Source organism: Lingula anatina, chromosome 1 (assembly GCF_051362555.1).
Source record: "Lingula anatina isolate TDL-2025a chromosome 1, LinAna3.0, whole genome shotgun sequence".
Classification (NCBI taxonomy): domain Eukaryota; kingdom Metazoa; phylum Brachiopoda; class Lingulata; order Lingulida; family Lingulidae; genus Lingula; species Lingula anatina.
This window is the reverse complement of record NC_141767.1, coordinates 57,432,290-57,457,520: the sequence shown is the minus strand read 5'-3', so window position 1 is coordinate 57,457,520 and position 25,231 is coordinate 57,432,290. Positions and strand designations below refer to the sequence as shown.

The window sequence follows — 25,231 nt, the reverse complement described above, 5'->3', positions numbered from 1 at the left end:
CAATAGCAAATTAGGAGAATAGAAGAACCGTATACTCTTCAAGCTGCATAACAAAAAGTTATTACCAACAGAAACACTGTAGTGTGATTATTATGAACGGATAAACTGACATAATCCACCAAGGGAAAACAACCAAAAAAGCATATATATTTCATGTAAATATTGATGTTTGTGTTAATGATCCACTCCCTGTGCATGTAATGGCAACCTTAAGCTTGGATGCTACTCCAGCACACTCACAATGAGCTCTTTTCACCTCAACAAATCTATAATGTACATATTACATCCACATTAGTGAGGTACAATGTATTTGTGTGTGCTTTCAGAAACAGGGAACACACAGTACTTTGAAAGCTGCCACCAAACTTGAGATGCATTAAAATAATTAGACAGTTTCTCTATCAACCCTATCAATAACAAACTAGTCAGCCTTAACTTATAGAAAAATCTACTTAAATTTGCACAATATAATAATTTACATATCATGATGCACATTGTAGTCATACTGGCAATATGCTCAAATTGTCGGTCTAATCCTACTGTAATTTAAAATTACATGTTGTAAAATAAACATAAAAAATTATTTCATAAGACTGAATATAGGGAAAAAACATTTCAGACTTTACCCTGTATACATATTTTAGGGGAGCTTCTCAAATATTGATTTATGAACATTATCAAGATTATAACTGTGCAGGTAGCTTTCAGGAAATGTAATTTACTAAAACTTTAAATAAAACTCTTTATAAAACTAAATAAGACATAGGCTGTAACCTTTATCATGGAGTATATGACTGCAAGAAAATAATTTCTAATCTCATGTTAGTGGCAGCTAAATCCTGGAGGTGGGTCACAGAGACAAACTATTTGTCTTGCTTCATTTGAAATCTGAGTTAAGAGTTTAGTTTTGAGCAGTTTTCGGACACAATGAGGGGAATGCCCTCTGCACTCTCAGCAGATTTTTTTCTATTATTGAAAAAACACAGGGACTGAAAAATTGTTTGGTTTTGTCTTGTTCCACATTGTAAATTTTCTTTTTTTTTGGGGGGGGGGGGGGGGGGGAGTAATGGTTAAACTGAGATTTGGGTGCGCCCACTGCCCACCTGTCTCACATACATTGTAGATCCACTATAGCATTTCTCTGTGAAAATTATGAATTATATCTGTTGTATGACAATCCTTTCACTATGCTGAAGAGAAGAGTAAAATTAAATGATGTATACTGCTGAGAATGAAATTGCTTTTCAAAATGTAATATAAAATATAAGTATTTAGAGTTTTACTGGCCACATACGACACTGTGTTTCTTAAGGCACAAAGAACATTCAAGAAAACAAATTCCCTGATCATACCGATACACAATATTTTATTGGCATCTACTGGCCAAGGTAAACTTAGTCTGTACTTGCATTGGTTCCCCAAAAATATTAAGGTTTTCAGAAAGAGGCCCTGATGGATGGTTAAATTAACATTGAGAACTGACAATCTGGCCCCTTTTCTTCATCTTTAGAACAATCTACATGTACAGTACAATATTACCTGGTGTTGGACTGAGACTGAATTGTGCATACCCTATAGAAGGAAGGATAGCTGGATTAAATATTTTTTGTTGATTATACTTCTGACCCAAACTTCTGTTATTGTTAAATAAATGTTTGTCAGCTTCAGCAAATTTAATCTTTTGCATCTGAAGCATTTTGTGATTCCCTGAATTTTCATTCTGAGTAAGTGAATTACTTGTATTTTCTAACTCTACTGATGAACCAATCATATCAACAATGTTTTCTGTCTTCCCACCTTCAAAGTCATTATCCAATAAAACACATAAATTCCCATTTACTCCAGACGAGTTCTTCTCTTCAGTGTAAGTAACATGCGTTGTTTTTCCTCCAAATAGAGGTTGTGCAGCTGTTATGTCAAGGGAATCCTGCTGTATTCCTTGAGTAGTATCAGCAGATAATGAGTCATGTGTATCTTGCTGCATTTCTTGTATGATATCTTCATTTCTGTGGGTTTCAAACTGGGGTATATCTAATTCCCTTCCATTCTGATTAAAAGATGTTTCACCATAGCGGTTTACACAAGAGGATAATTCATATCCAGATGAATTGATACTACTCTCTGCATAACATCCCAGACCCACATTGACTGTCCATCCCTTGTAGCCATCTGATTTACTAGTACTGGACACTTCAGAATCACCAGAGCTATATAAATCTTCATAATACACACATGGTTCACATTGTCCACCCATACAAACATCAGGTTCATAACAATTTGTTTCTTTAAAAATCCTCGTTTCAAATGACTCTTCACAGACTTGATTGAAAGTAGTTGCCTGGGTGCACACTGCCCTTTGTTGCCTTGACACAGTCTCATTTTCTACTGGTTTTGTATCAGATGTGCCAGTCACAATCTCACCTGTCACATTTGATGTAACATTGCTCACAGTTTCTTCTGTCATAGCATTGGATATGCCACTGATTACAATATCATCTATTGAAGCAGGTGTAACATTGTTCTCAATATTATCTGTCAAAACAGCTGTACAGGGAGACTCCCCATCACTTATGGTCAAATCCTCATGACTGATTTGGTCAGACACTGATGACATAGATTTAATTCCTTCACTAGAAGATGTAGCAGTCATTGAAAGTCTACAAGCTGTGAGCGCATCATTCAAGTGGACCTTTTCTCCTTTGTTAATTGCTTGTCTGCCTACTTGGTAATAAGTGTGTCCTTGACTAGTTGGGGTGATGCTACTAGATGAAGAAAACTGGATTCCACTATCCACACTTTCATCATCTATTCTGAGACTCTGGCAACTATTTTGTCCAAGTACCTGATAAATGCGCACTCAAATAATTAATTTTTATAGGTTAGTTATTCAGAAGATATTAAAACATTCAAGTAATTCCACCTTGCATTAGAGAATTAAGAGCTTGATTGATCTGTAAATGTTCTCATGCAACAACAGACTACCATCTTCGTCAGACCAAATTTTAAGTCTCTTTTTGATGTCAAAATTGCATAACTATATTGTTAAATACTCAGTTGCAAATTCCACTAGTAGAAAAATGTTAATTATGTCTGCTAATTATCAGTGCTAGAAAATCCAAAGCAGAAAATTATAAACCCACCTCTTCCTTTATGGTTTCAGGTACCATGATAGCAATCTTTTTGTGCACATATTTGTGCATCCTGCAATTTAATAAACTCTTGTTCAAGTTCTTACTCTATTTCATATTTACATGTATATTATGTAGCAAAGAAATATTTTGTCAAGCTAAGAGAGAGAGCAAGGCTCTTTGTTTGTTCATCGGTTTATTAACTGAATCCAAACAGTTTATTAGTAGACCAATATTTTAATACTTACTTCATAAGCAACAAGATGCCTCCAATCAGAAAGAGAGCTGCTAAGGTCACTCCAGTAACAATGCCAACAGTTGACACTGGCACAAATCCTGTAGCCACTGGCTCTAATACCATATCACTGGCTACTAATACATGAAAAATTTGCCAACAGAGGTGAAGGAAATTTATATGACAGTAGTGACAGGTGAAAAATAGTAATGTTTACAGATGACAGTGGATCACAATTAACAGTAACTAATAGGTTTGATACCATTGTAATGCTATTTATTATTAAAATTAGCTAGTTATACAATTGCCTGTTACTCTACTCAAGTACATTTCACTCGGTCAATTATTACTGTGAGTAAAGTCTGCAGTTACAGATAAAGAATCTGAGTACCTGTAGTTGTATGGATCATCCCAATGACTCTACAAACAGGGTCACTGAAGAAGCCACTTGTCCTAGGTTTAGACTTGATACATACGGTATAATTGATGTTTGGAGCCATGTCTTCAATCACTACTGATACAATGTCAGTCCCTAGTACTACCAGCTGAAAAGAAATAAACATTTTTTTAAAATTGAATTATTCATATATGATTTTTAAACACCTTAGGTAAAAAGGCAAACCATGCCCATCTTCCAGATGTTTCCCCTGTGACCAACCCAATGAATATTCCAGACAAGGAAACTGCATGTGTCATCTATATTGTAGCATCCTTTTAGTTACCAAATGTTTATAATTGAAATGTTGCTAGGATGAATTGTTTTAAGAGCATTTGATAGTTTATATTATAGGACTAAAATTCTTACTTGAACTACTGGACTTCGTTGCAGCTGGAAATCCTGTAGAGCTATACTGCATTGGTTTAATTTAGCAAATGGTTTGCAGTGAACTATTCAAGTTCGACTACTTTTGGATGCTATCATTAAATGGGTTCAAGCAACATGATGATTCACTCTCAAATAGCCTAGGTACTTGATTAGTTTTTGTACATTGCAGTCAACCATTCAAAGTCATATGCTATTTGCTGCTGTCATCCCCCAACTTTAACAGAATGATATGTACTAGTATACATTCATGTTCACAGTCCGTCATCCTCCAATATTTAGTACTTATCATCAGATGGCAATTAAAAGTGCAAGTTGGGGCACTTTAAGGTACAGATATAAATAAAAGCAGGTCTACAGACATAGAAGTGTTAAAGTGTAGCAGTGTAAGGGGTAGCAGTGTAGATCATAGCATTATGAACACAGTGCACAATAGTTCTGTTGTAGTTAATGGAGTAGTGATAGAGTTAAAAGAAAGTTTCTCATGGACTGAAAATAAACAAAGAAAACAGATTTTGCATTTTTGTTAGACTATCAACAAAAAGAATATAATTTTTAAGCCAACTGCTAAAAACTGGTGGCCATGGTGATGAGAAAAAAAAAAAAAAACTCACACAGACCTTTAATTAACGCTTTGAGAAAACTAATTCACAGTATTTAAGTTAGCTATGGAAATGTGCAATTATCATCATGTCAATATTTTGCCAAGCCTTTTTTTGTCATTTTTTGTCAACCACATCAATCAAAGCAAAGAAATACTATAAAAATGAACTAAATAATGATTTAACCTACATTTTTTACACAGCATGTCCCATTCCACCACTGAATTGTGTGTTCCTCTGAAAACTTCGGGGCAGGCCACAAAATTAAAACTGAACTTGCATTTGTCTGTACATCAATGTGTGTAACTGGGTCTGGCTTTACTGTAATTACATAGATACATGTAATACCAATAGATATAAATCTGTTTTTGTTTTCTTGCAACTTTAAGGTTCTTATTTTTTAAGTCATCTTAAAGATAGAAACAATAAAAATCTCAACTTGCACAAAGATAAGATATAAAAAGGCTTCACTGACCACATCCAAAACTGTCAATGGAACTCCAAGTATTTTAAGATGCACAGAATACGTACTGGTACATACATCACTGCCAATTTTTGCAAACTGCCATCATATGGCAGATAATCTTATTCACTTGGTCATACCTAATTTAAAAGGATCAACCAGAATCTTGGAAGTCCTCTTTGTCCAGAATGTGTTTTGTGCAATGACCTGCACAAGCATTGTAGTACCAGACTGTATCTGAGCCACTGTCTGCTCCTCCACCCACTTACAAGAGTCCATAGTAGCTGAAAGGAGCTGACAGGGAACAGGGCTGCATGAAGGAGAGAAAATTTTCATAACAATTTCCATCAATTACAGTAGATTATTCAGTTGTTGTCATGGAATGCAATATAAGGGCATCTTAGGGTTTTGCAACTATCTTTACACTTACAATATATACAAATAAACAACCGACTGGAACGACATGATACCATTTGTTAATATTAGCAATACTAACAGCCATCTAGTTTGGTAACAATACATAAAATTCCTAAATCTAATTTCTGTCAAGATATGATGAAATAAATATTATAAAATAATTTTACTGAATAAACTCCCCTCATCCCCCCCCCCAAAAAAAAAAAGGGGGGATAGAGGAGCACAGGAAGAAGGAGAAAACTATATTTATATTATAATGTTATTTTCCAAAGCAGTAAAACTTTTAAAAAGTTATTTAGAGCCTGAATACTCTTGGTTTCTCTCTCCTTGCCCTATGATTTACCTGGAATCAGGATCCATGGTCCAAAGCAATGTCCAGTTGGTGGCACTCCCAGTGGCTCTCCCATTATCCCATGTACAGTTGAGTGTTGTCCTGGCATGGAAGACACACTGCACATTCTTGGGAACATCTGGTTGGCCTGAAACAAAATAAATGTGCTATAAATACTAGAGATTTAGTTTTATCTTATATTATTTTTCCCAAAGAAAAGCAATTGGATTATCCAACACAACGACACATCATATAATAAACAGGGAAAGCATCAACAATTTGATCTTTGTAATATCAACAGAATTTTAAAAATCTTTACCTTCCACAATGATCTCTTGTGCAGGTCCCTTTGTGATTATCCCACCTGTCTGATTGACATTACAACGAGCACTGTACCTGCCAGTCTTACCCACAGGAAGGCTGAGAACTGAAAGTACTGCTGTTGTCTCAGATATTATCTCCACTGAGTGGTTGAAGTCATTAATATCTGAATTATCCAGGGGAAGGGGATGAAATGTGAAAAATATATTTGTTGCATTGATGGCCTTCTTTAGGAGGGACACATCCAATTCACAAGTCAAATTCAGAATCTGTCTTTCAGCAACTATGGGGTCCCGGGGAAGTAGACCTGAAAATGACAAAATAAAGTGAAAAAAAGGGATACTTTAACAATGGAAGAGAGAATATGATGGCAAAAATACACACCTCCTCCATTTTTTCAAACAAATTTATTGACAGGTAATGATTTTCAAAACACTGCAGATGGAAGTTAGGGTACCAAATCACCTCAAGCTCTGACTCTAGGTACTACCATAATTACGTACTTCCAAAAGGCGGTGGTCGGAAACTAGCCAAGTCAGGAAAGCCAGATAACACTTCTAACAACATCATGAGAATGAGGCAAATCGACCTAAGTCCACCCTTCATGTCATTCACTTCGATGAGACTGTAAGGGAAGTAAAAAGATTATTGTATTTATTTTTGGTTCTATTTTCCTTTTTAAAAACTGCATATATGTAACACAGCTGAAGGTTTATACTAGCTTATGAGTTAAATCTTTAATATTTTAATAAAAGGATCCAAGAAGACTTTTGGCATGAAATGAACATATTGCATCAATCAATATTTATTAAATTTAGTAAAAAACATACTGAATACATGTTTAAAATAACTGTTTGTGTGAACGTAGGTAAATATATACAGTGTATTTTTAAGACAAACCACAGGCATTGCCACTTCAAGTTTTAAACTATAATAAATAACGTTAATGCACTAAACATTTTAACAACTCCAACTCCACCATGACTCTTCAAATTTATATTTATGCCAATCAATATATCTATAGATTAATTAATTAATTAAAAAAAGTATCATCTTTTGTGCACATTCTGTAGTACCACTAATTTCTACAGTATCTGGCAGTGAATTGATATTTCAATTAACTCAGTGTTATTCAATATACATGTACAAGTATATGCCAGCAAAATTTACACTTTCTCTGAACAGTGAAGGAGCTACACATAAAAGTACTGTACCTACAGCCCATTTCATCAAAACTGAAATACAATCATCTGCCTGAAATTTAGATTACCTTACAATGAAATGCCTTTGAATGTCAAAATGTAGCCTTACGCTTTCAGGATAGTTCTGTAATAAGATAAGATAAACTGATACCTGGGAAATACACACCACGAGAAAATATCCCATCAATTCCAGCAGAATTAATTTCAGTACAGAATCATGAATGGGATAAGAAAGAGCAAAACAAACTTTCATTACAGGTGCAGTTGTTTCATGACTTAATCTTTTTCATGCTAGATATATCTATTAAAAAGATTCATGAGTAGTTAACAATGTTCCCAAATCATACTGATAAGATCCATTTCCTATTAGAATATTCTCAAAAAGTCAAAAACATTTTGTAGAAATTACTGCCAATCAGTACCTTCAAACTGCTAGTGTTTTCTCTCTATTCCCTACACATGTGTACGTAACAATAGCACAGACTCAGAAACCAGAGAGCAAAGCTGGCAAAAATAGCATACAGACTATAAACAGAAAGTAGGAAATTCCACTACGGTAACCACATTTTAACAGGAACTGGGAAATCCCAGTAAACATGCACTGACTGATTCCATGAACAGTGTGTATTTACCATACAATACTTAATTGACTGTTCATTTTACACTAAGTTTGTAGCAGTGTATTATATAAGCTATAAATCTAAAGCATCTGTACAGGTTCAACTCGAGTTAATTTGAAGTTAAAACTCATTCCAATTTGGTGAATGATGCCAACTACATGCAACAAAAAAAAGGGAAAAAAGGAAATATTCAATATCTCCCTTAAAAGTAATTTGTTTGTGCTGATTTTTTATTTGGATGAGCCTTTTACCAGAAGCTCCTCAGTAAATGTTAAGTAAAAATAAAATTACAGTTTGGTACATATATGGGGGGGGGGGGGGGGGGGGGGGGGGGGGGGGGGGGGGGGCATCACAATCATTCATGCAAAATAACATAAAAATAACAAATATTAATAAATTTCATTAAAAAATCATCTAATCGTGCTGATTTTCATTTGGAACCTGTATTTTATCCTGACAAAGACACAACTATACATGAAATTTATGGGACAAATTAACATAAACAAAATACATATAAAAGAAAAAATTATAAAGTTTGATAACTCTTGTCAAAAATGCCCATTCTTGTTGATATCCACAAGGCATTTTTACAAAACAAAGACACTCAGCAAAGTTGAAGTAACAAAATACAGTTTGGCATTTATAGTTTTACCAAACAAAGTGACTCAATTAGTTAAAAGAAATACAGTTTGGCATTTACAGGGTGAGCAGCATACATACCAGACAAGGAGAACATACAGAACACAGATACCTTGATCAGAGAATGTTCAGAATATATACAGAGCCATAAAAAGCCTTGTATGAATCTACTTCTTCATATGTTTCATGTCATTCCAATTCCAATGTTTAGAAAAAGGGTTATATCAAATATTTTTAAACGCATAATAAATCCACTAAATGTTTAAAAAAAGTTATACTTTACCCTGTACTGACAAACACCCCGTGGTCAACATGCTGTCCTTGCAGCTGCCGTAGCGAAGATAAGGAAGGAACTATGCCTTAACACTGAACTGCGACGATTCGTGACCTGCACAAATATTGACTTCATTTAAGTAATCAAAATTCTCCGTAAACCATCCTTAGTCTTATCATGAAGCAACTAACCAGTTTCAGTCTAAAGTGTAACAGATAGAGATAACATAATGCAATAATATGTCCTATTTACTAGTAGGTGCATATTTTGCAATATATGTACTCAATATGACTTGCTTGTATACCTACTACTGTATATATAAAAGCTGATCCAGAGAATGGTAGCCCTCCCTTTTGCAAAACCAAAATGTACACACCCACCTTCCAAAAATGAAATACACGGGTGCATACTGAAGCTGACATCTTTATTATGTTTCACAAACCATGCTATGGGAATGTAAAATTAAACTAGAATTCCAAGATGTCTGGTACATATATAAACAATGCAATTTAAAAATAAATGAATGATTAATGCCTAGGCAAGTTACACATTTCTCAAAATTGGCAATTATAACCTTAGCAACAGGTAAATTTCACCTAAAACAAAAATATATTTTATCTGTTATTTGGTGAACAATACAGATATGGGTTTTCAAATACCACTGAACAACAAGTAGCATTTGCAATAAATAAATTAAATTGCTCAGAGAGCAAGCAAATTGCAAAATTATTTTTAAAACCCAACCCTTTATAATAAGAGAAGAGAGGCCCATCTTTGGTCCTGCTAATCGCGATTGCAGTAAATACCAGTGCTATTCCACCATGCACAAATGATGCATTATTTATTTGACAGTGTTGAGGTGTCAAATCCATGCAACTGCCACCAATTTACAGCTTTTGAGGGCAATTTCAGATCATCGAATTGCAAATGGACACCATTAGGTGGGAGGCATTTGCTGAGCAGCAGGGGTACCTATTTTTAGTACTGGCAGATGGCAAAGCCAAGCATTGATGTGAGTAAAAATAAGATACACTGTTATTCGTTTTTTGGTGTGTTTGCATGATAATCCAGTCATGGTCTTTTCATTAAATACTTAAAATTTATTTTAACTAGTATTCATTTTCAGTGTTTGGTAATCCTGTCATGATCTTTGCATTAAAAAAATTTGCAAGCTAAATTGCTGAGGTGGTCTACTTTGCAGTACTCCAAGCACCTGCGCATTTGACTGGGGGCAGGACCAAACTGACATACATGTATTGTTGTACAACTATCTGACCATCTAATTTAGAGTTTGAAACAGTGTTCAAAAGAGTAATATTTTGTCAAGCACATAAATATCAAATATGGCAGCACCCTCAAGTACTGAAATGAAATGTGGGGGTTGTTTACACAAATGCATATATTTCCATAGCTAAATGTGAAATTTTGATCAATCATTTAGGACATCAATAAATGTGAAAAAGTGAATTAATTACAGTATTCAAACTACTTCCATGTAAGTTGCACTGTCACATGTTGGAGCTATAGACGGATTTAATTTTTTTAAATATATGATTAAGGTGAAGTAAATAGGTCTTTTAATCACACATATCCCTTATGCATTAATCTCAGTGTTTCAGTTTCTGGAGAGATAAATATTTCTTACAACCCTTTCTCTGATCTTGGGTATACAAGTGCTGGGTGTATTAAATTTCATTTTTTCAATTTGCAAAATCTCACAAACCCCATACATTTTTACAGGGAAAATGTCATACTATATATGATTAAACTTGATACAATATATTAATGCCAAGGACAAACACCCTCCCCCTCCATAATCTTAGTCCCTACAACAACCCTGCTGTTATCATTTACCTGTAGTGCAGCTGGCAAACAGGTCAATTAACATATAGTAGAAGCAACCTTCTTGAACTAAATCTTCGAATCGTCAAAAATTTTGCAAACTAAGGCCAATATGTGATGTTTCTTTTTCCTTTTACCTAAGTGTGCCAACAATCATAGTAGCCTGTTGCAAGTTCTAAAACTCCTTGCCTGTTGGCAGATAAAATTGATAAGTTAGTTTATATGCGGTGACTCTTTGTAAACAGGGTCAGTTCACCAGTAGATACATTGTTAAATGAGCATAGCAACTTATTTACTGTAAATTGATGATTTCATTTCCTGTGAAGTGTGACCACTACCCCTTTTCCCTACCTTTCCTTTTCATTTTACCTACCCGTAAATGCTGCCAGCACTAGTAGCAGCCTGTTGCAAGGAGTTTTAAAACTCCTTGCCTAATGGCAGATACATGTAAGCCACATATTTGGTCTAAACATTTAGAGGTTTTAAGTCACTCTACTAGTAATACATTCAATATTATTATTGAACGAAAATAATATTAATACATAAATGTGTGGACCTTCTGGCACTTAGGTCCTGTAGGGTGTAACTGAAATGCGCAATACACTGCAATACAGCGCAACACAGCGTAATACACTTGATAACACAAGTCCAGTTGCAAGTACTGTAAACACAGGAAAGGGTAATCTCAAATAAAATAGGGCGATATAAAAGCTAAATATAGTGCACAGTTATTAATATTGCTGATTCAACTTGACAATTTTTTCATTGTTTGGTCAGTCGCCATGTTGGCGAGTAGCTCTTCTTGGCCAGTAATATATCCAAGAAGAGCCACTCGCCACCATGGCTGCCAACCGGACAATATAAAAGTCTTGCTGATTTGTTAAGTTATATCAACGATATTACTTACCTAGCAATATAGGTTGTTTTTATATCACCCTGCTTTGCTGGGAATGGTAATTTCTTTTGTGCAATTGCAACTGGATTTAATTTTTGAAGTGTATTGCACTGTGTTGCGCTGTATTGCGGTGTATTGCGTATTTCAGTCATACCGGGTCCTGTAAATATAGATTGTGGCAGCAACATGGCTTAATTTGAGAATTTGGTTTTAAATTTCTTTATCTTAATTTTTTTGCGTGACATGTGCATGCAGCTTTTTATTCTTCGCCCTTCAAGAAATAAAGTCACTAAACCCAGTGATTTTTAGGATTTTTGATTCACAATATCAGTGAGATATGAATACAGTATAATTTACTGTGGATTGACGATTTTACTTCCTGTAAACTATGATCGCTACCCCTTTCCCCTACCTTTCTTTTTCTTTTTACCTAATGCTTCCAGCACTCATAGTAGCTTGTTGCAAGGGGTTTTAAAACTCCTTGCCTGTTGGTATATAAAATTGATAAGTTAGTTTATGTGCGGCGACTCTTTGTAGATCTTTGTAAACAGGTCAGTTCACCAATAATACATGTACTGTACGTTGTTAAATAAGCATAGCAACTCGATTTATTTATTCGTTTATTTTTTAGTGGTGAAAATGTTTAAATATGTATAATTAGGGCGACTTTGTGGTTTACTGCGAATTTCTCCGTCGTACAAAAAATCTGACCTTAGAGCCCAATACATGTAGTTGGGGCAACACTTGGTTCATTCGTATTAGTTGACTTAAAATTATTTCTATAATTACTACACTACTAAATTTTTACATTTAGACTTTTATACATTAATTTTATTTTTCATGCGTCTATGCATGCATTTATCACTTCCACTAACCAAGGAGGTACATCGTACACTAACAGCATGCTAACTCTTTCAGGCACACTATCATTCGGATTCCCCACCTCTTCCTCTAGGGAGCTGTCCCCACGCGATTCATTTCGAGATTACCCAGAGTTCCTCTTTAAAAAGAGGCGCGTCAAACATGGCGGAGGTAGACGACTCTGGTGAAAGTAAGTTTATGGGTCCGTTGCATGTTGAGTGCACGATTAAAGCTGGATAATAAAAGCCCGACTAAGACATGTTGTATATTGGATAAATGTACCCCTTTTTTAGAGGAATTGGGGTGGGGTTCAAGTATGATCTTAAAAATAATTAGTCTTGATCTGCCTTGCGCTGGCACTTATTGCTTCCTAACTTCAATTTCAAAGTTAATTTCTGCTCTTCAGATTGGTTTAATACAAGCATTTTGTTTATTACATGATACAAAGTATTCTTTGGGGGGTTTAATTGTGACCCTTTTTAGATATACCACTGGCAATGTTTTTATACATTGAATGCTATACGCACCATGCAATTTGTCAACAAAGACTCGGTAATATAGATCCTTTCGGTAAAACATTTTGATTTCGACAGTCACATGGATGATAATAAATAACCTACCGGTTGGATCATATTGGCAACTTAAAAATCATACTGTAATAAACATCATTTATCTCTCCAGAAACCTCCTGGAAGGCCCTGAAGGTGGTTATGTTTAATGTTAATATCAGCTGAAACAAGGACATATTTTACAAAACGGCTAAAGCCACAAATTTGGTCTAAACATTTAGATGTCACAGTACTAGTAGTTCATTCAGTAGTATTATTGAATAAAAATAATATTAATACATATATGTATGGACCCTCCAGCACTAAGGTCCCTGATTAACATATTGTCCCAGTGCCACAGCTTTGAAAATTTGATTTTAAATTTCTCTATCTTATTTTTTTCCTATGACTTGTGAATGCAGTTTTTTATTCTTTGGCCTTGAAGAAACAAAGTCATTAAACCTGGTGATTTCTGATTTTCAGGATTTTTGATTCGCATTATCAATGAGATACAAATGAAGTTTTATTTACTGTAAATTGATTTTATTTCATGTGAACTGTGATTACTACCCCTCCCACCCCCACCCCATGGTATCATCATATATATTGGTTTTGGATTTTTTTCAACAAAAGAGGTCCATAGAATTCATGTCCACTTTTGAAATGTGTACTATAGAGAATTTGAGATGACTCAGAATTATTCAAAATGTCATGTAAGAGCACAGTATGTTCATTGATACTTTAGGCAGTCTCTGTTGGTAAGTCTCACCTAGTTTCTTCCTTAAACTACATCTCAAATGAGATTTTCCTCTGCCATGGTTATACCATGTCATACAGGAAAGAGGGAAACCTGTATGTTAGTAGTAAAAAACTTGTAATAATAGCATAATGAACTACATACATAATTCTAGACATAATAGAATTGTGCAATGTAAATTTTATATGTCATTAATATTTGTTATATGACTTGACTAAAATAATGTTAACCATGTAAAGTTCAATCTACAACTAAAAGAAACATCGAGATTGCAAAGAATTTGTACTGAATACAAGTCTATAAATCGGCCCTGGTTCCCACTGTCCTTGCAGGACACAAAGAGAATCTCAGGGGCTGGGCGTTAAAACGGAAAATGTAGTTTACCAGGAAAGCTCCTTAGTTATAAAAGAATAAGTGAAAATAGTTTAGGAAGGTTGGTGATGGGCATTTGGAAAATGTGCATTTTAGTAATGGTAATTCATGGAGCATATGGTTATAATTTGTTCATAAGCAAGATTGCCATATTTTCAAAAACTATAAAGGAAACATTGACATTATATTTCCAGGTAATTCACGGACACCTCCAGCAAGGAGAGGGAATGTAAGTAACTTGTTCTATTTCCTATAACAGACTGTGACAAACTTTTTACCTTACTGGCCATGCAGACCACCAGTTTCCTAAAATCTTCTGGCCTGAATCGGGATTCATTGGCCCCAGTGTTTGCCTCTTAGGAAAATAAGTTGCTGGACTGAAAGCTCAGCCATCTTGGAAATTAGCTGGCTAGAATGCCTGCCGGGTGGGAAAACTTCTCTGCCCGTTCTGAAAGTTGTCTGCCCCGGGCAGACGGTCCAGCCTTAATTTCTTACACTGATTGGCCCGAATAAAAAATTAAAAAATCCTGGATATTTACACCTATTGCCTTCATGTAGTTATAACAAGACCTTGATTTTGTTAAATGTTTTTTATCTGGAATCATCATGTTAAAGTTAACTTTCTAAAAAAAAAAATAAAATCAAAAGCTTTTTTGAAAAAATCTAATGACCATGTGGGACCACTAAATTCACACATTCCAAAAAATCTGGTCCACGTAAATTTACTGGTCATGCGCAGCGGACCAGTGGCTGATGTCACAGACTACCATAAAAGCTTTATCTCTTATGAGGCATTTCATCATTTATAATCAATTATGCGTTAAATAGTGAACCATGATGATGGCTTTATATATAATATTTGATTAACTGTTATATCAATTATGTTTCAACAATTTAGATGATCTAAAGTGATTGGTAGAATTGTAGATCTATGGAAAAGTTGAAGGTTGTATTATAAGAGATATAAATGCAGAGAACAGTGGTTATAAATTATGACTCTGCTGTGAGTGATTATGTCTTCACCTGTTTTAATTAGCCTCCCCGTGTGAGGAAGAAAAATCGTTTGATATTCAATGAAGATGAAGAAACTTGTGTATCAGCAATGCGAATGCCACCTAAGAAAACAAAGTATTCTTCTCCAGTAAGTAAATATAATAAAAATTGCCAACATTTTATTTAGACACAATTAGTTATCGTCATGTTATCTTATTTGTGGTTACAATTTTGATAAGTTATTAGCTTAATTTGAAGTCTTTGAAAATGCCATTTTGATTTCCATCTTCTTTATTCCTTTCCTTCATCATCAATTTCATGTTATTGTCTTTTCTAAAGATACATTGGTTAATTTTCAATATTTTTCATTCCCAAGGCAAGAAGTATACTAACCACCCCTGACAAAAGAGCAGCACACACTATAGGTGTAAGGCTGAGAAACTTACTTAAGTTACCCAAAGCCCATAAGTGGGTGTGTTATGAATGGTTCTATTCTAACATTGACCAGTAAGTATCAATCTTGAACTCACAAATGATTATGTTATAAGTGGTTTTATGGAAACCTATGTCAGTAAGTGTCAATCTTAAACTATACGTCAATTAATTAATTAATGCATTTTTAGTGGTTCTGTTCTAACATTGACCAGTGAATATCTACCAAAACTCTGCACTGTATGTTTTGGGTGTTTCTGTTTTATTGTATTATTTTTAATACTATTATTAGATATTATTGGATGAAATATAGGCATCGCTCCCAAACTTTGTATTTTTTTCTCCAACAAAAGTATGACAATAGGCACTAGCAGATTTTTTTTTAATGTTCAGATATTATTTTCTTGATGTTTCTTTGCAGAGTCTTGTTTGGAGGTGAGAATGATTTCTGTATATGTCTTCGAGAAACTTTTCCTCAACTCAAGCTGCGTAAAATGTCTAGAGTGGAGTGGTGTAAAATAAGGCGTCTCATGGGGAAACCAAGAAGGTAGGCAAAGATAGGTTACTTTATAGGAAATGCTTGATTGGAATGTAAATCAACTTATAACTTTTTAGTGTTTCATTTACTATTTAGTTTACTGTCCTCAAGAACTAGTAAGTGTGAAACATGTTGATGAAGTTCAGTGTTGAACTCTTGGACTATGATTTAATTTCATTTAGCACCGTACTTGTTTCAGTTTCGATAAATTTTTGTGAAACGGGTCTCATGTCAGCCCTCTCAACATCTCTACGCGCACTTCAAGTGACATCATAATGTAGGGAGATCTTTATTATGAAAAAAAGTTTCTGCTATTTGTACGCGCCAAAATGGCGCGGGTTTTTACTTGCACCTTTGAGAAAAGGCTTGCACATTTGGCGCAATCGCGCTGCCCAGGATTATCCCTGTAAATGCACTATGGTATTCCTGATAATTCTTATCACTTAGGAAGATAATCTTAATGAGATAAAGATCTAAGACAGTTCCTCTTCTTTGCTGTAGGTGTTCTTCAGCATTTTTTGCTGAGGAGAGGGCAGCACTAGAAGCAAGAAGGGCAAAGATAAGACTTCTTCAGCAGAGAAAACTAAATGAGCTGTTAAGTTTTAAGGACATGCCAGATGAAATCCCAATGCCTCTTGTGATAGGGACCAAAGTCACAGGTAAACACAAAATTTTGGCCAGTGTTTGCAGAGGGAAATTTTGTTTTTCAACAACATTCTTTTTGTTGATAACAAAATTATGATAGATTAACACACGGCGTTGTTCCACTGAAGTTGTCATCATTGGGCAAGAGTTATCTTTCCTGTAAATTTCTTCATGATTGCCACATGATTGCCAAATGTTTTATCGATCCAGTCATAGCAGAAATATTTTTGATTTATTGCATTTGTGTTTTTAATAGATTTCATGAGATTTTAAAATCTTTTTGTAGCACGTCTGCGATGTCCTCAAGATGGGCTGTTTACTGGGTCAGTTGAAGCTCTGGACACTGTGTCCAATACTTACAGAATCACATTTGACAGACAGGGCCTAGGGACACATTCAATCCCAGATTTTGAAGTACTGGTAAGTTTATGTTGCATTTAGATTAATGGAGCTTTGGTGGTGGGTAAGTGATATTTTTATTTTTTGCTAATGTGTTGTTTGAAAGACCTTTATCACAAAATTAAATATGCAAGAAAATAGAACTGACAAATTTTATGATAAGAGGCTTTATGTGCCATGAAGTGATTTGTGTGCAATTTTTGAGTGCTAAGTTGGAGAGTTGTGTGTATTCCAGAGCAATGACCCCCAAGAAACCATCCCACTGTCAGCATTTCAGCAGAAACATAGGCCCAGGCAACAAAATCTTTTTTCACCACCAAGATTTTTACCAGGATCCCCCACTTTGGTAAGAAAAAGACAGTTCCCAATTTTAATTAATTAATGACATGCGTTCCAATAAATTAATTTTGTATTTAATTGTGAATTAAATGAACAGTTAAAGGTCCAAATAATAAAACGGTTGCTTTATAAAAGAATTCTTGTTGTTTGATCTGGTCATTTATTTTATGTCAAGTGTAATTCTCATGATGTGTTTTGAGAAAGGTGATCTATTTAATTGCAGGATAATGACCCTCTTCTTGGATCTTCACCATTAAAAGGCAGAGTAATGCCTCTAGACAGTGGCACATATGGTGGTTTTCCTATAAAATTTCTTGTTTTAGTGGTAAGTTACTGTGTATAGTGTGCAAGGTATCAAAGCATTTTGTTCCCATCCTGGCATGCCATCATCTCCATTTAAACGGAATTGCAACACCAACAAATCCTGTATTGGTTAGCTGAAAATACCCAAATGATTCCTAGATGGTACCAACTTGTATTTACTGCAAAACGGTGTATTTTATGGCACAGGTGTTACAGATAGGTTTGAGAGCTGACAACAAAAAATATTTTAGTGAGTAACAGTTTTTTCATATGATACCTTTATAAAGCGTTCATTACCTGTTTTTCAGACAAGATTATCAAAGATTCTGATGGTGAAGAAAGAATGTTTAAAACAGTTGAAAGACATGAATACACAAGCGGAAAAATTGGTATGATGTACATTCGAATTTACAATTTCCACTTTCCTGAAGTTATATACCTATATTTACCAAATGAAATTCAGATTTTACCATTGAATGTCAAATAAGTGGCTGGAGGAATGTATTATTCCTATAAGCACTACAATGTAATTGGTCTTTGCTTGATGAATGAAATGATGAAAGCTTCAAAATCAATTTTGATGCATTCCAGAAGTCATACCAAGAGCCCCTGACAATGGAGTTCCAGAAAAAGTATGCAGGGCTTATTCTGGAGCTGGATAAGTTGAATAAGGACCTAAATGACTACTTGGTGGGAGTGCAGCAGTTCTGTCAACAGGTGAGGGCTTTTCATTTCAATCTTTATAAGTTGGCACTAGAACAAAATTGCAGTAAAACTCTTCCACATCTGGTATAGATGTCACAGAATTCACAGTCCATTTTATTTTATTTATAATTTATTTTGTAAGATAAATTTATATATTATGTGGCAGTTCTGTTAAGTATATGGTTGTTTTTTTAACTGCAAATTCTTTTTGTATAGTTGGCCCCAGACCAGGGGTTGCCTGCATTAGACCAACCCAGTGAGATCAAGCGTAGGACAGAAGAGGAAGCAGAGGATCTGGTCAGGACCATCAACCTGTCACAGGTAACATTGTTATTACCTTGTTTATGTATGCATAATGTGGATATTTGACTATGTCCTAAATTATATGAGCATTCTATACTGATTTTTTCAGTCCTGTTGTTGCAATTATCATGGTGGTGTGATTAATAATTTTTACTATGAAATATGGCAAAACAATTTTATAGATATTGTAGTGTTACTTTCTGAAAGTTATTTGGAAAATGCACCAGCAAAAGTTACCAGTAGTTTGTTTGTGATCACCTATTCTTCCTACCTACAGTTTGATAAGAATTGTGTTTGATAGGTTGCCAGGCGTCAGGTCAGAAGTGAGAAGATGCTGGATTTGGTGACGAAACTGACATCTATGATGATGCAGATCAAAGTAAGTATGTATATTAAATGTAAAAAAGGTTTTTATTAACACTGGCAAGCAAATATTCCCTGGTTGAAGTTGTGCACAAATTACCTGTGTTAAAACCATACAATAATGCATTGCATGTTTTTACCAAACTTATAAACATTGCTTTCAGACATTTGCTGAATCTGACATGAATTCCTTCGAATTCCGTTCACTTCAAGATTCACTAGCAGAAGTCAAGGAGACCATTAATCCTGCAAACTCTTTGTAAGTCAGAAAAGTTGAAAATTGTTGGTTATTTGCTGGTTTTGTAGTTTCAGTTTGACTGTTTTTATCCTCTTCCTTTTTAAGTTGGGTATTATTATCCAAGTAGGCATTTAGCCCATCAAGTTTAATTAGTACCACCAGCGTGTATGCTGGCGGTACTCATGGTCTTAGTCCCGACCCATATCGTACAGCTCCGTGAGCTCCGCCGGCTCCGCAGGGTGGCGTGGGATACAAGTCACCATTACCGCTTCTCCTCCTAGACCGCACGGACCTTTGCCCCCATCTCTTGGATTTAGGTCACATATAATCTCAACTTGAACCCCCTTTTTGTCTCAGTCGGTGCATTTGCTTGGGCGTGACACTCGATGAAATGCACCCTTGTCAAATTTTTTGAAACTTCAATGCTATATATCTCTTAAACGGAAGGAATTATGGGATAAATTAGTATAGAAGTCTGACCGAAAGTCATACATGAGGATTTCAAATATGCCTTTGGATTTGACCTTTGACCTTTTTTTCAAGGTCAAACAGGCCAAAATTTTCTAAAAATAGGAATTTTTTGCAAAAGAACTTTTATTTGTGCTGAATTTCAGAAACTACACAGAGTTTGGCACTTATATTATAGTGAGGGGATGCAATTAGGGTACTCCTTTCATCTTTGGGGGGATGGGGTCAATCGGTGCATTTTCATGGGAGAAACTGAAAACTCTCCCTAATTCTGGAACCGTAAATGCTAGAGACCTCTTGTTTTTTATGTACAGACACAGATGTGTCTGTACATATTGCCATCACCTGTGTCTGTCGTCGCCGTCGTCGCCGATGCCGATGCCGATGCCGATGGCGATGCCGTCGCCGTGCACTTTCACTGTAAACACGATAAGTGGAACACAGTTTTATTTTTTGGTTTTATATTTACAGAGCTGATGAATATTCATAAAACGCAGGTCAAGTTCGAAAATCAGCATGATCGGGCCATTATTGTAGAAGTTATGCTGTTTTTTCACTTTTCAGCATATATGCAACCCTGTAAACACATTTTAAGGAAAACCGTTAGGCCTGTTGTCATGAAACTCAGAGAAGTAATCAATCTTTTTAAAACGCAGGTCAAGTCCGAAAATGGGCATGATCGGGCCACTATTTTAGTAGTTATGCTGTTTTTTCCTTTTTTCAGCATATGTGCAACACTGTAAACACAATTTAAGAAAAACAGATGGGCCAATTGTCATTAAACTCACAGGAGTGGTCAATCTTACTAAAACGCAGGTTGAGTTCGAAAATCAGCATAATCGGGCCATTATTTTAGAAGTTATGCTGTTTTTTCACATTTCCTCAGATTCAATTCTTAGGCATGTTAACAGTCTTATTATTTTACTAATAAGATACATTAAAGTGTTTGTTTGACATTTCCTGCATCTTTACAACATTGTTAGTAGATTATGTAAAAATGATGGTAAACTTGTTATCGTGTATTGTGTAATAAAGTGTCAAAAATGGAAATAAACTCATATCATTGCAGTTTGTCAGATTCAATCATTCACTATGTTCAGAATCTCAGAATGGAGGAAATTGGACATTTAACACTATTCTATTGATATTTTCCCATCTCATCAATTATCTTAGTTGATGCTATAAAAATGGCAGTAAACTGTTTATTTTGTTTTATGTTAAAAAAGTGTTAAAAATGGAAATAAACCCATGTCAGAACAGTGCTGTCTTGTTTCACATTTCCTCAGATTCAATTCTTAGGCATGTTAACAGTCTTATTATTTAACTAATAAGACATGTAAAAGTGTTTGGTTGACATTTCCTGCATCTTTACAACATTATTAGTTGATTATGTAAAAATGATGGTAAACTTGTTATCTTGTATTGTGTAATAAAGTTTCAAAAATGGAAACAAACTCATATCATTGCAGTTTGTCAGATTTAATCATTCACTATGTTCAGAATCTCAGAATGGAGGAAATTGGACATTTAACACTGTTGTATTGATATTTTTCCCATCTCATCAATTTTCTTAGTTGATCGTATAAAAATGGCAGTAACCTGTTAATTTTGTTTTATGTTTAAAAAATTGTTAAAAATGGAAAAAAAAAAAAACATTTCAGAACAGTGCTGTCTTGTTTACATTTTGGCATTTTCAAGTTGTGACTTTGAAGTTCCATGGGCCTGAAGACCTTTGCTAGTCACATTTTCTGAATATCCATGATACTAATATTTTATTATTAGAAATTGATGGTCATTATGCTGTTAAACATTATGTAATATTGCATCAAAATTTGAAAAAAATCTATTTTGGGCACTGCTCCCATGATGAGCATTTAAGAAAAACCATGTCACTTACTGTTCTCAAACAGTACAGTAAATATGTACAGATGTGTCTGTACATATTGCCATCACCTGCGTCTGTCGTCGCCGTCGTCACTGTCGCTGGTGCCGTGCACTTTCATTGTAAACACGATAAGTGGAAGGCAATTTTACTTTTTGACTGTATATTTACAGAGCTGATGAATATTCATAAAATGCAGATCAAGTTCGAAAATCAGCATGATCGGGCCACTATTTTAGTAGTTATGCTGTTTTTTCATTTTTCAGCATATATGCAACACTGTAAACACAATATAAGAAAAACAGGCCAATTGTCATTAAACTCACAGGAGTGGTCATTCCTGCTAAAACGCAGGTTGAGTTAAAAAAAACAGCATAATCGGGCCATTATTTTAAAAAAATGCCGTTTTTTCACATTACCTCAGATTCAGTTCTTAGGCATGTTAACAGTTTCATTATTTAATTAATAAGATACGTAAAAGTGTTTGTTTGGCATTTCCTGCATCTTTACAACATTATTAGTTGATTATGTAAAAATGATGGTAAACTTGTTATCGTGTATTGTGTAATAAAGTTTCAAAAATGGAAATAAACTCATATCATTGCAGTTTGTCAGATTCAATCATTCACTATGTTCAGAATCTCAGAATGGAAGAAATTGGACATTTAACACTGCTCTATTGATATTTTCCCCATCTCATCAATTTTCTTAGTTGATCATATAAAAACGGCAGTAAACTGTTAATTTTGTGTTATGTTAAAAATTATAAAAAATAAAAAAAAAAACATTTCAGAACAGTGCTGTCTTGTTTACATTTTGGCATTTTCAAGTTGTGACTTGAAGTTCCATGGGCCTGAAGACCTTTGCTAGTCACATTTTCTGAATATCCATAATACTAATATTTTATTATTAAAATTGATGGTCATTATGCTGTTAAACATTATGTAATATTGCATCAAAATTTGAAAAAAAGTATTTTGGGCACTGCTGCCATGAGGACCATTATGGGAAAATCATGTTACTTATGATTGCCTTACTTTCAATAAAAGAAATACAGGACTTAAATGCAGCCTGAGTTGGAAAAGCAGTCTAATTGGCTTCTTTTTCTGGAAGTTATACATATACAAAGTGTGAACTTGTTACACATTTTACTTACATTGGTATTACCTGTTGAGCATAATTAAAATTTGATGTTGAATTTGCAGTTTAACATAATGTACTTTTGCATCAGAATTGACAGTAGCCTATTTTGTGCATAGTTATTTCCTGTTTTTTGTCTGTACATTTGACAGCTTTGCTGCCTTGTTGCATTATGTAGAGCTTGTCAAGCGCAGTACTGAAGGTGGTGTCCATTTTTTTGTTTGCGATACAGTCAAGGAGTTGTGCTATATCAAAAAGCACAGCTGAGCAATATTCAGTGGTGAAAATAAAATGTGAAATACTCCAAAAGTAACTGAGATACACCCATAGTTACTATTGAACTTGAATAGGAAGTCATATACTGGCAATCTAACTGTGACCTTGTAATTGACCTTTTACCTACTTTTCACCATGAACTAAACTTTGTAATTTTTCCATCCCTTATATCACCAAAACTAGCAGAGATACACCCATAGTTACTATTGAACTTGAATAGGAAGTCACTTACTGACAATCTAAATGTGACCTTGCAATTGACCTTTGACCTACTTTTCACCATGCACAGAACTTTGCAATTTTTCCATCCCTTTTATCTCCAATACTGGCAGAGATACACGCATGGTTACTTTTGAACTTGAATAGGAAGTCATATGCTGGACATCTAACTGTCACATTTAAATTGACCTTTGACCTTCTTTTCACCATGAACTGAACTTTGCAAATTTTCTATCCCTTATATTTCTAAAACTGGCAGAGATAGGCCTATTTCTTTCTTTCAATATATATGCAACACTGATAATGCATTTTAAAGAAAACTGACAAGCCTATTGTCTTGAAAATCAGCTTGATCAGACGATTTTTATAAAAGTTGTGCTGTTTTTTTTATTTTGGGGGAGGGGGCATATTTCTTGTCTTGTTTATTGCATTTTGAAGAGCTTGTCAAACACAACACTGGTAGTTGTTCCTGTATGTTTTTGGTTTTCCATACGAATGCGCTTACTCCAGCTGGTGGTACAATATCTGGAGGCGGTATCGCCTCTCTGATCCTCTAGTTAAAATTGATTTTCAAAGTTTTGAATGGTTTGTTATTACGTAAACATTTGAACCCAAAAATCCAAGTCATTTTTAGCTGTTCTTTTCACCGTAATATGTTTTATTCTTTCTTAATCAGGTGTTTCCAGAATAGTGTTGAGATACATATCAACCATATTCAGAGTGGTTTAAGTCAGATGGGTAATCTGCATGCTTTTGCTGCCTCTGGGATGCAGTTCTGAACTCAGCAGTGGTCATGGTGCCAGTTTTTATGGAGTCTGCATGATAAAAATTATTGACTAAAACTATTGTTGGAAAGAAGAAACAAGATTTAAACTGTTTAAAAATGAAACTTCACATCTGTCAGAAGTGACAGTTATTAGTATTTCATCATGTTTTGCAATTTCCGTAATAGACAGTTTTTTAAAATTTAACGTCAAGATCAATGGAGAACATATTTCATAGATGGTGAATTTGCAGCCATTTCTTCAGTTTTTATACATTTATTACTGTAAATGAGCTCATTTCACAAACTCTTGTGAAATGTTGTGGTTGCTTATTTACTGACAGTGATATGAAGTGGATTAAGTTTGATACAAATACAATTATGTCAATTTTGTCAAGGTATTAGAAGCTTTGAGGATTATTTAAAGTGTAATAACAATTATTATGTGTAGTAAATCTCAGGGTCTTCTGTCACAAAGACTCGAGGGTTTGTATTCATTGTGGGCTAATGGCCTCTTGTAGGAATTGTCATAAATCATTGACCGGTTCTTTTCTATAATTGTACAGTACAGTGTAAATAGTGCACTTTTTATGCATTAAACGGTAAATAAATGGCTAACCATTGACAATTATGACTTGCATTTTATTATATCGACTAATATGAAGTTTATGCAATTACCTATTTATAATTGTCCCCAAGATTAAGGACCAAACTAGAGCATTGTTTCTTTCTGTTAAGATTTTCCTTGAAACATTTGAAGGGTTGTGGAGTTATCCAACAGAGCCAAGTTTCTTCAATGCTGTCCATAAGATTAATTGGAGAGTGAAGGCATAACTCAAAATTCTGGTGAATGATTCAAGAGAGGTGGAGAGTGATGCAAGGGAGGTAAAGAAAT

General features: G+C 34.7%; 2 protein-coding genes across 7 annotated transcripts; one reads left to right on the top strand and one right to left on the bottom strand.

The window, feature by feature from the left end:
• Window positions 1–1,349: 1,349 nt before the first annotated feature.
• On the bottom strand, window positions 1,350–12,785 carry LOC106178107 (uncharacterized). 6 transcript variants are annotated; one of them, XM_087001460.1, is made up of 12 exons: window positions 12,736–12,785; window positions 9,065–9,169; window positions 7,591–7,646; window positions 6,824–6,945; window positions 6,319–6,627; window positions 6,012–6,147; window positions 5,392–5,561; window positions 4,979–5,109; window positions 3,755–3,908; window positions 3,377–3,500; window positions 3,141–3,201; window positions 1,350–2,842 (listed from the first exon to the last, which is right to left on the bottom strand). In XM_087001460.1, exons 4-12 carry the CDS (start codon window positions 6,924–6,926, stop codon window positions 1,517–1,519), a joined length of 2,514 nt encoding a protein of 837 aa, XP_086857586.1. In that variant the 5' UTR covers window positions 6,927–6,945; window positions 7,591–7,646; window positions 9,065–9,169; window positions 12,736–12,785; the 3' UTR covers window positions 1,350–1,516. The 6 variants fall into 6 exon arrangements, with proteins under 6 accessions (XP_086857586.1, XP_086857585.1, XP_086857583.1 ...); XM_087001459.1 differs by having other exon boundaries at window positions 12,668–12,759; XM_087001457.1 differs by lacking the exon at window positions 7,591–7,646.
• Window positions 10,032–24,964, top strand: LOC106178108 (protein lin-9 homolog). The gene is made up of 16 exons (XM_013561153.2): window positions 10,032–10,067; window positions 12,711–12,843; window positions 14,525–14,559; window positions 15,367–15,471; window positions 15,700–15,830; window positions 16,177–16,302; window positions 16,795–16,952; window positions 17,225–17,358; window positions 17,573–17,683; window positions 17,900–18,001; window positions 18,288–18,368; window positions 18,571–18,696; window positions 18,901–19,005; window positions 19,289–19,366; window positions 19,515–19,609; window positions 24,250–24,964. The coding sequence occupies exons 1-16, from the start codon at window positions 10,047–10,049 to the stop codon at window positions 24,350–24,352; spliced, it is 1,644 nt and encodes a 547-aa protein (XP_013416607.2). The 5' UTR covers window positions 10,032–10,046; the 3' UTR covers window positions 24,353–24,964.
• The last annotated feature ends 267 nt before the right edge of the window (window positions 24,965–25,231 follow it).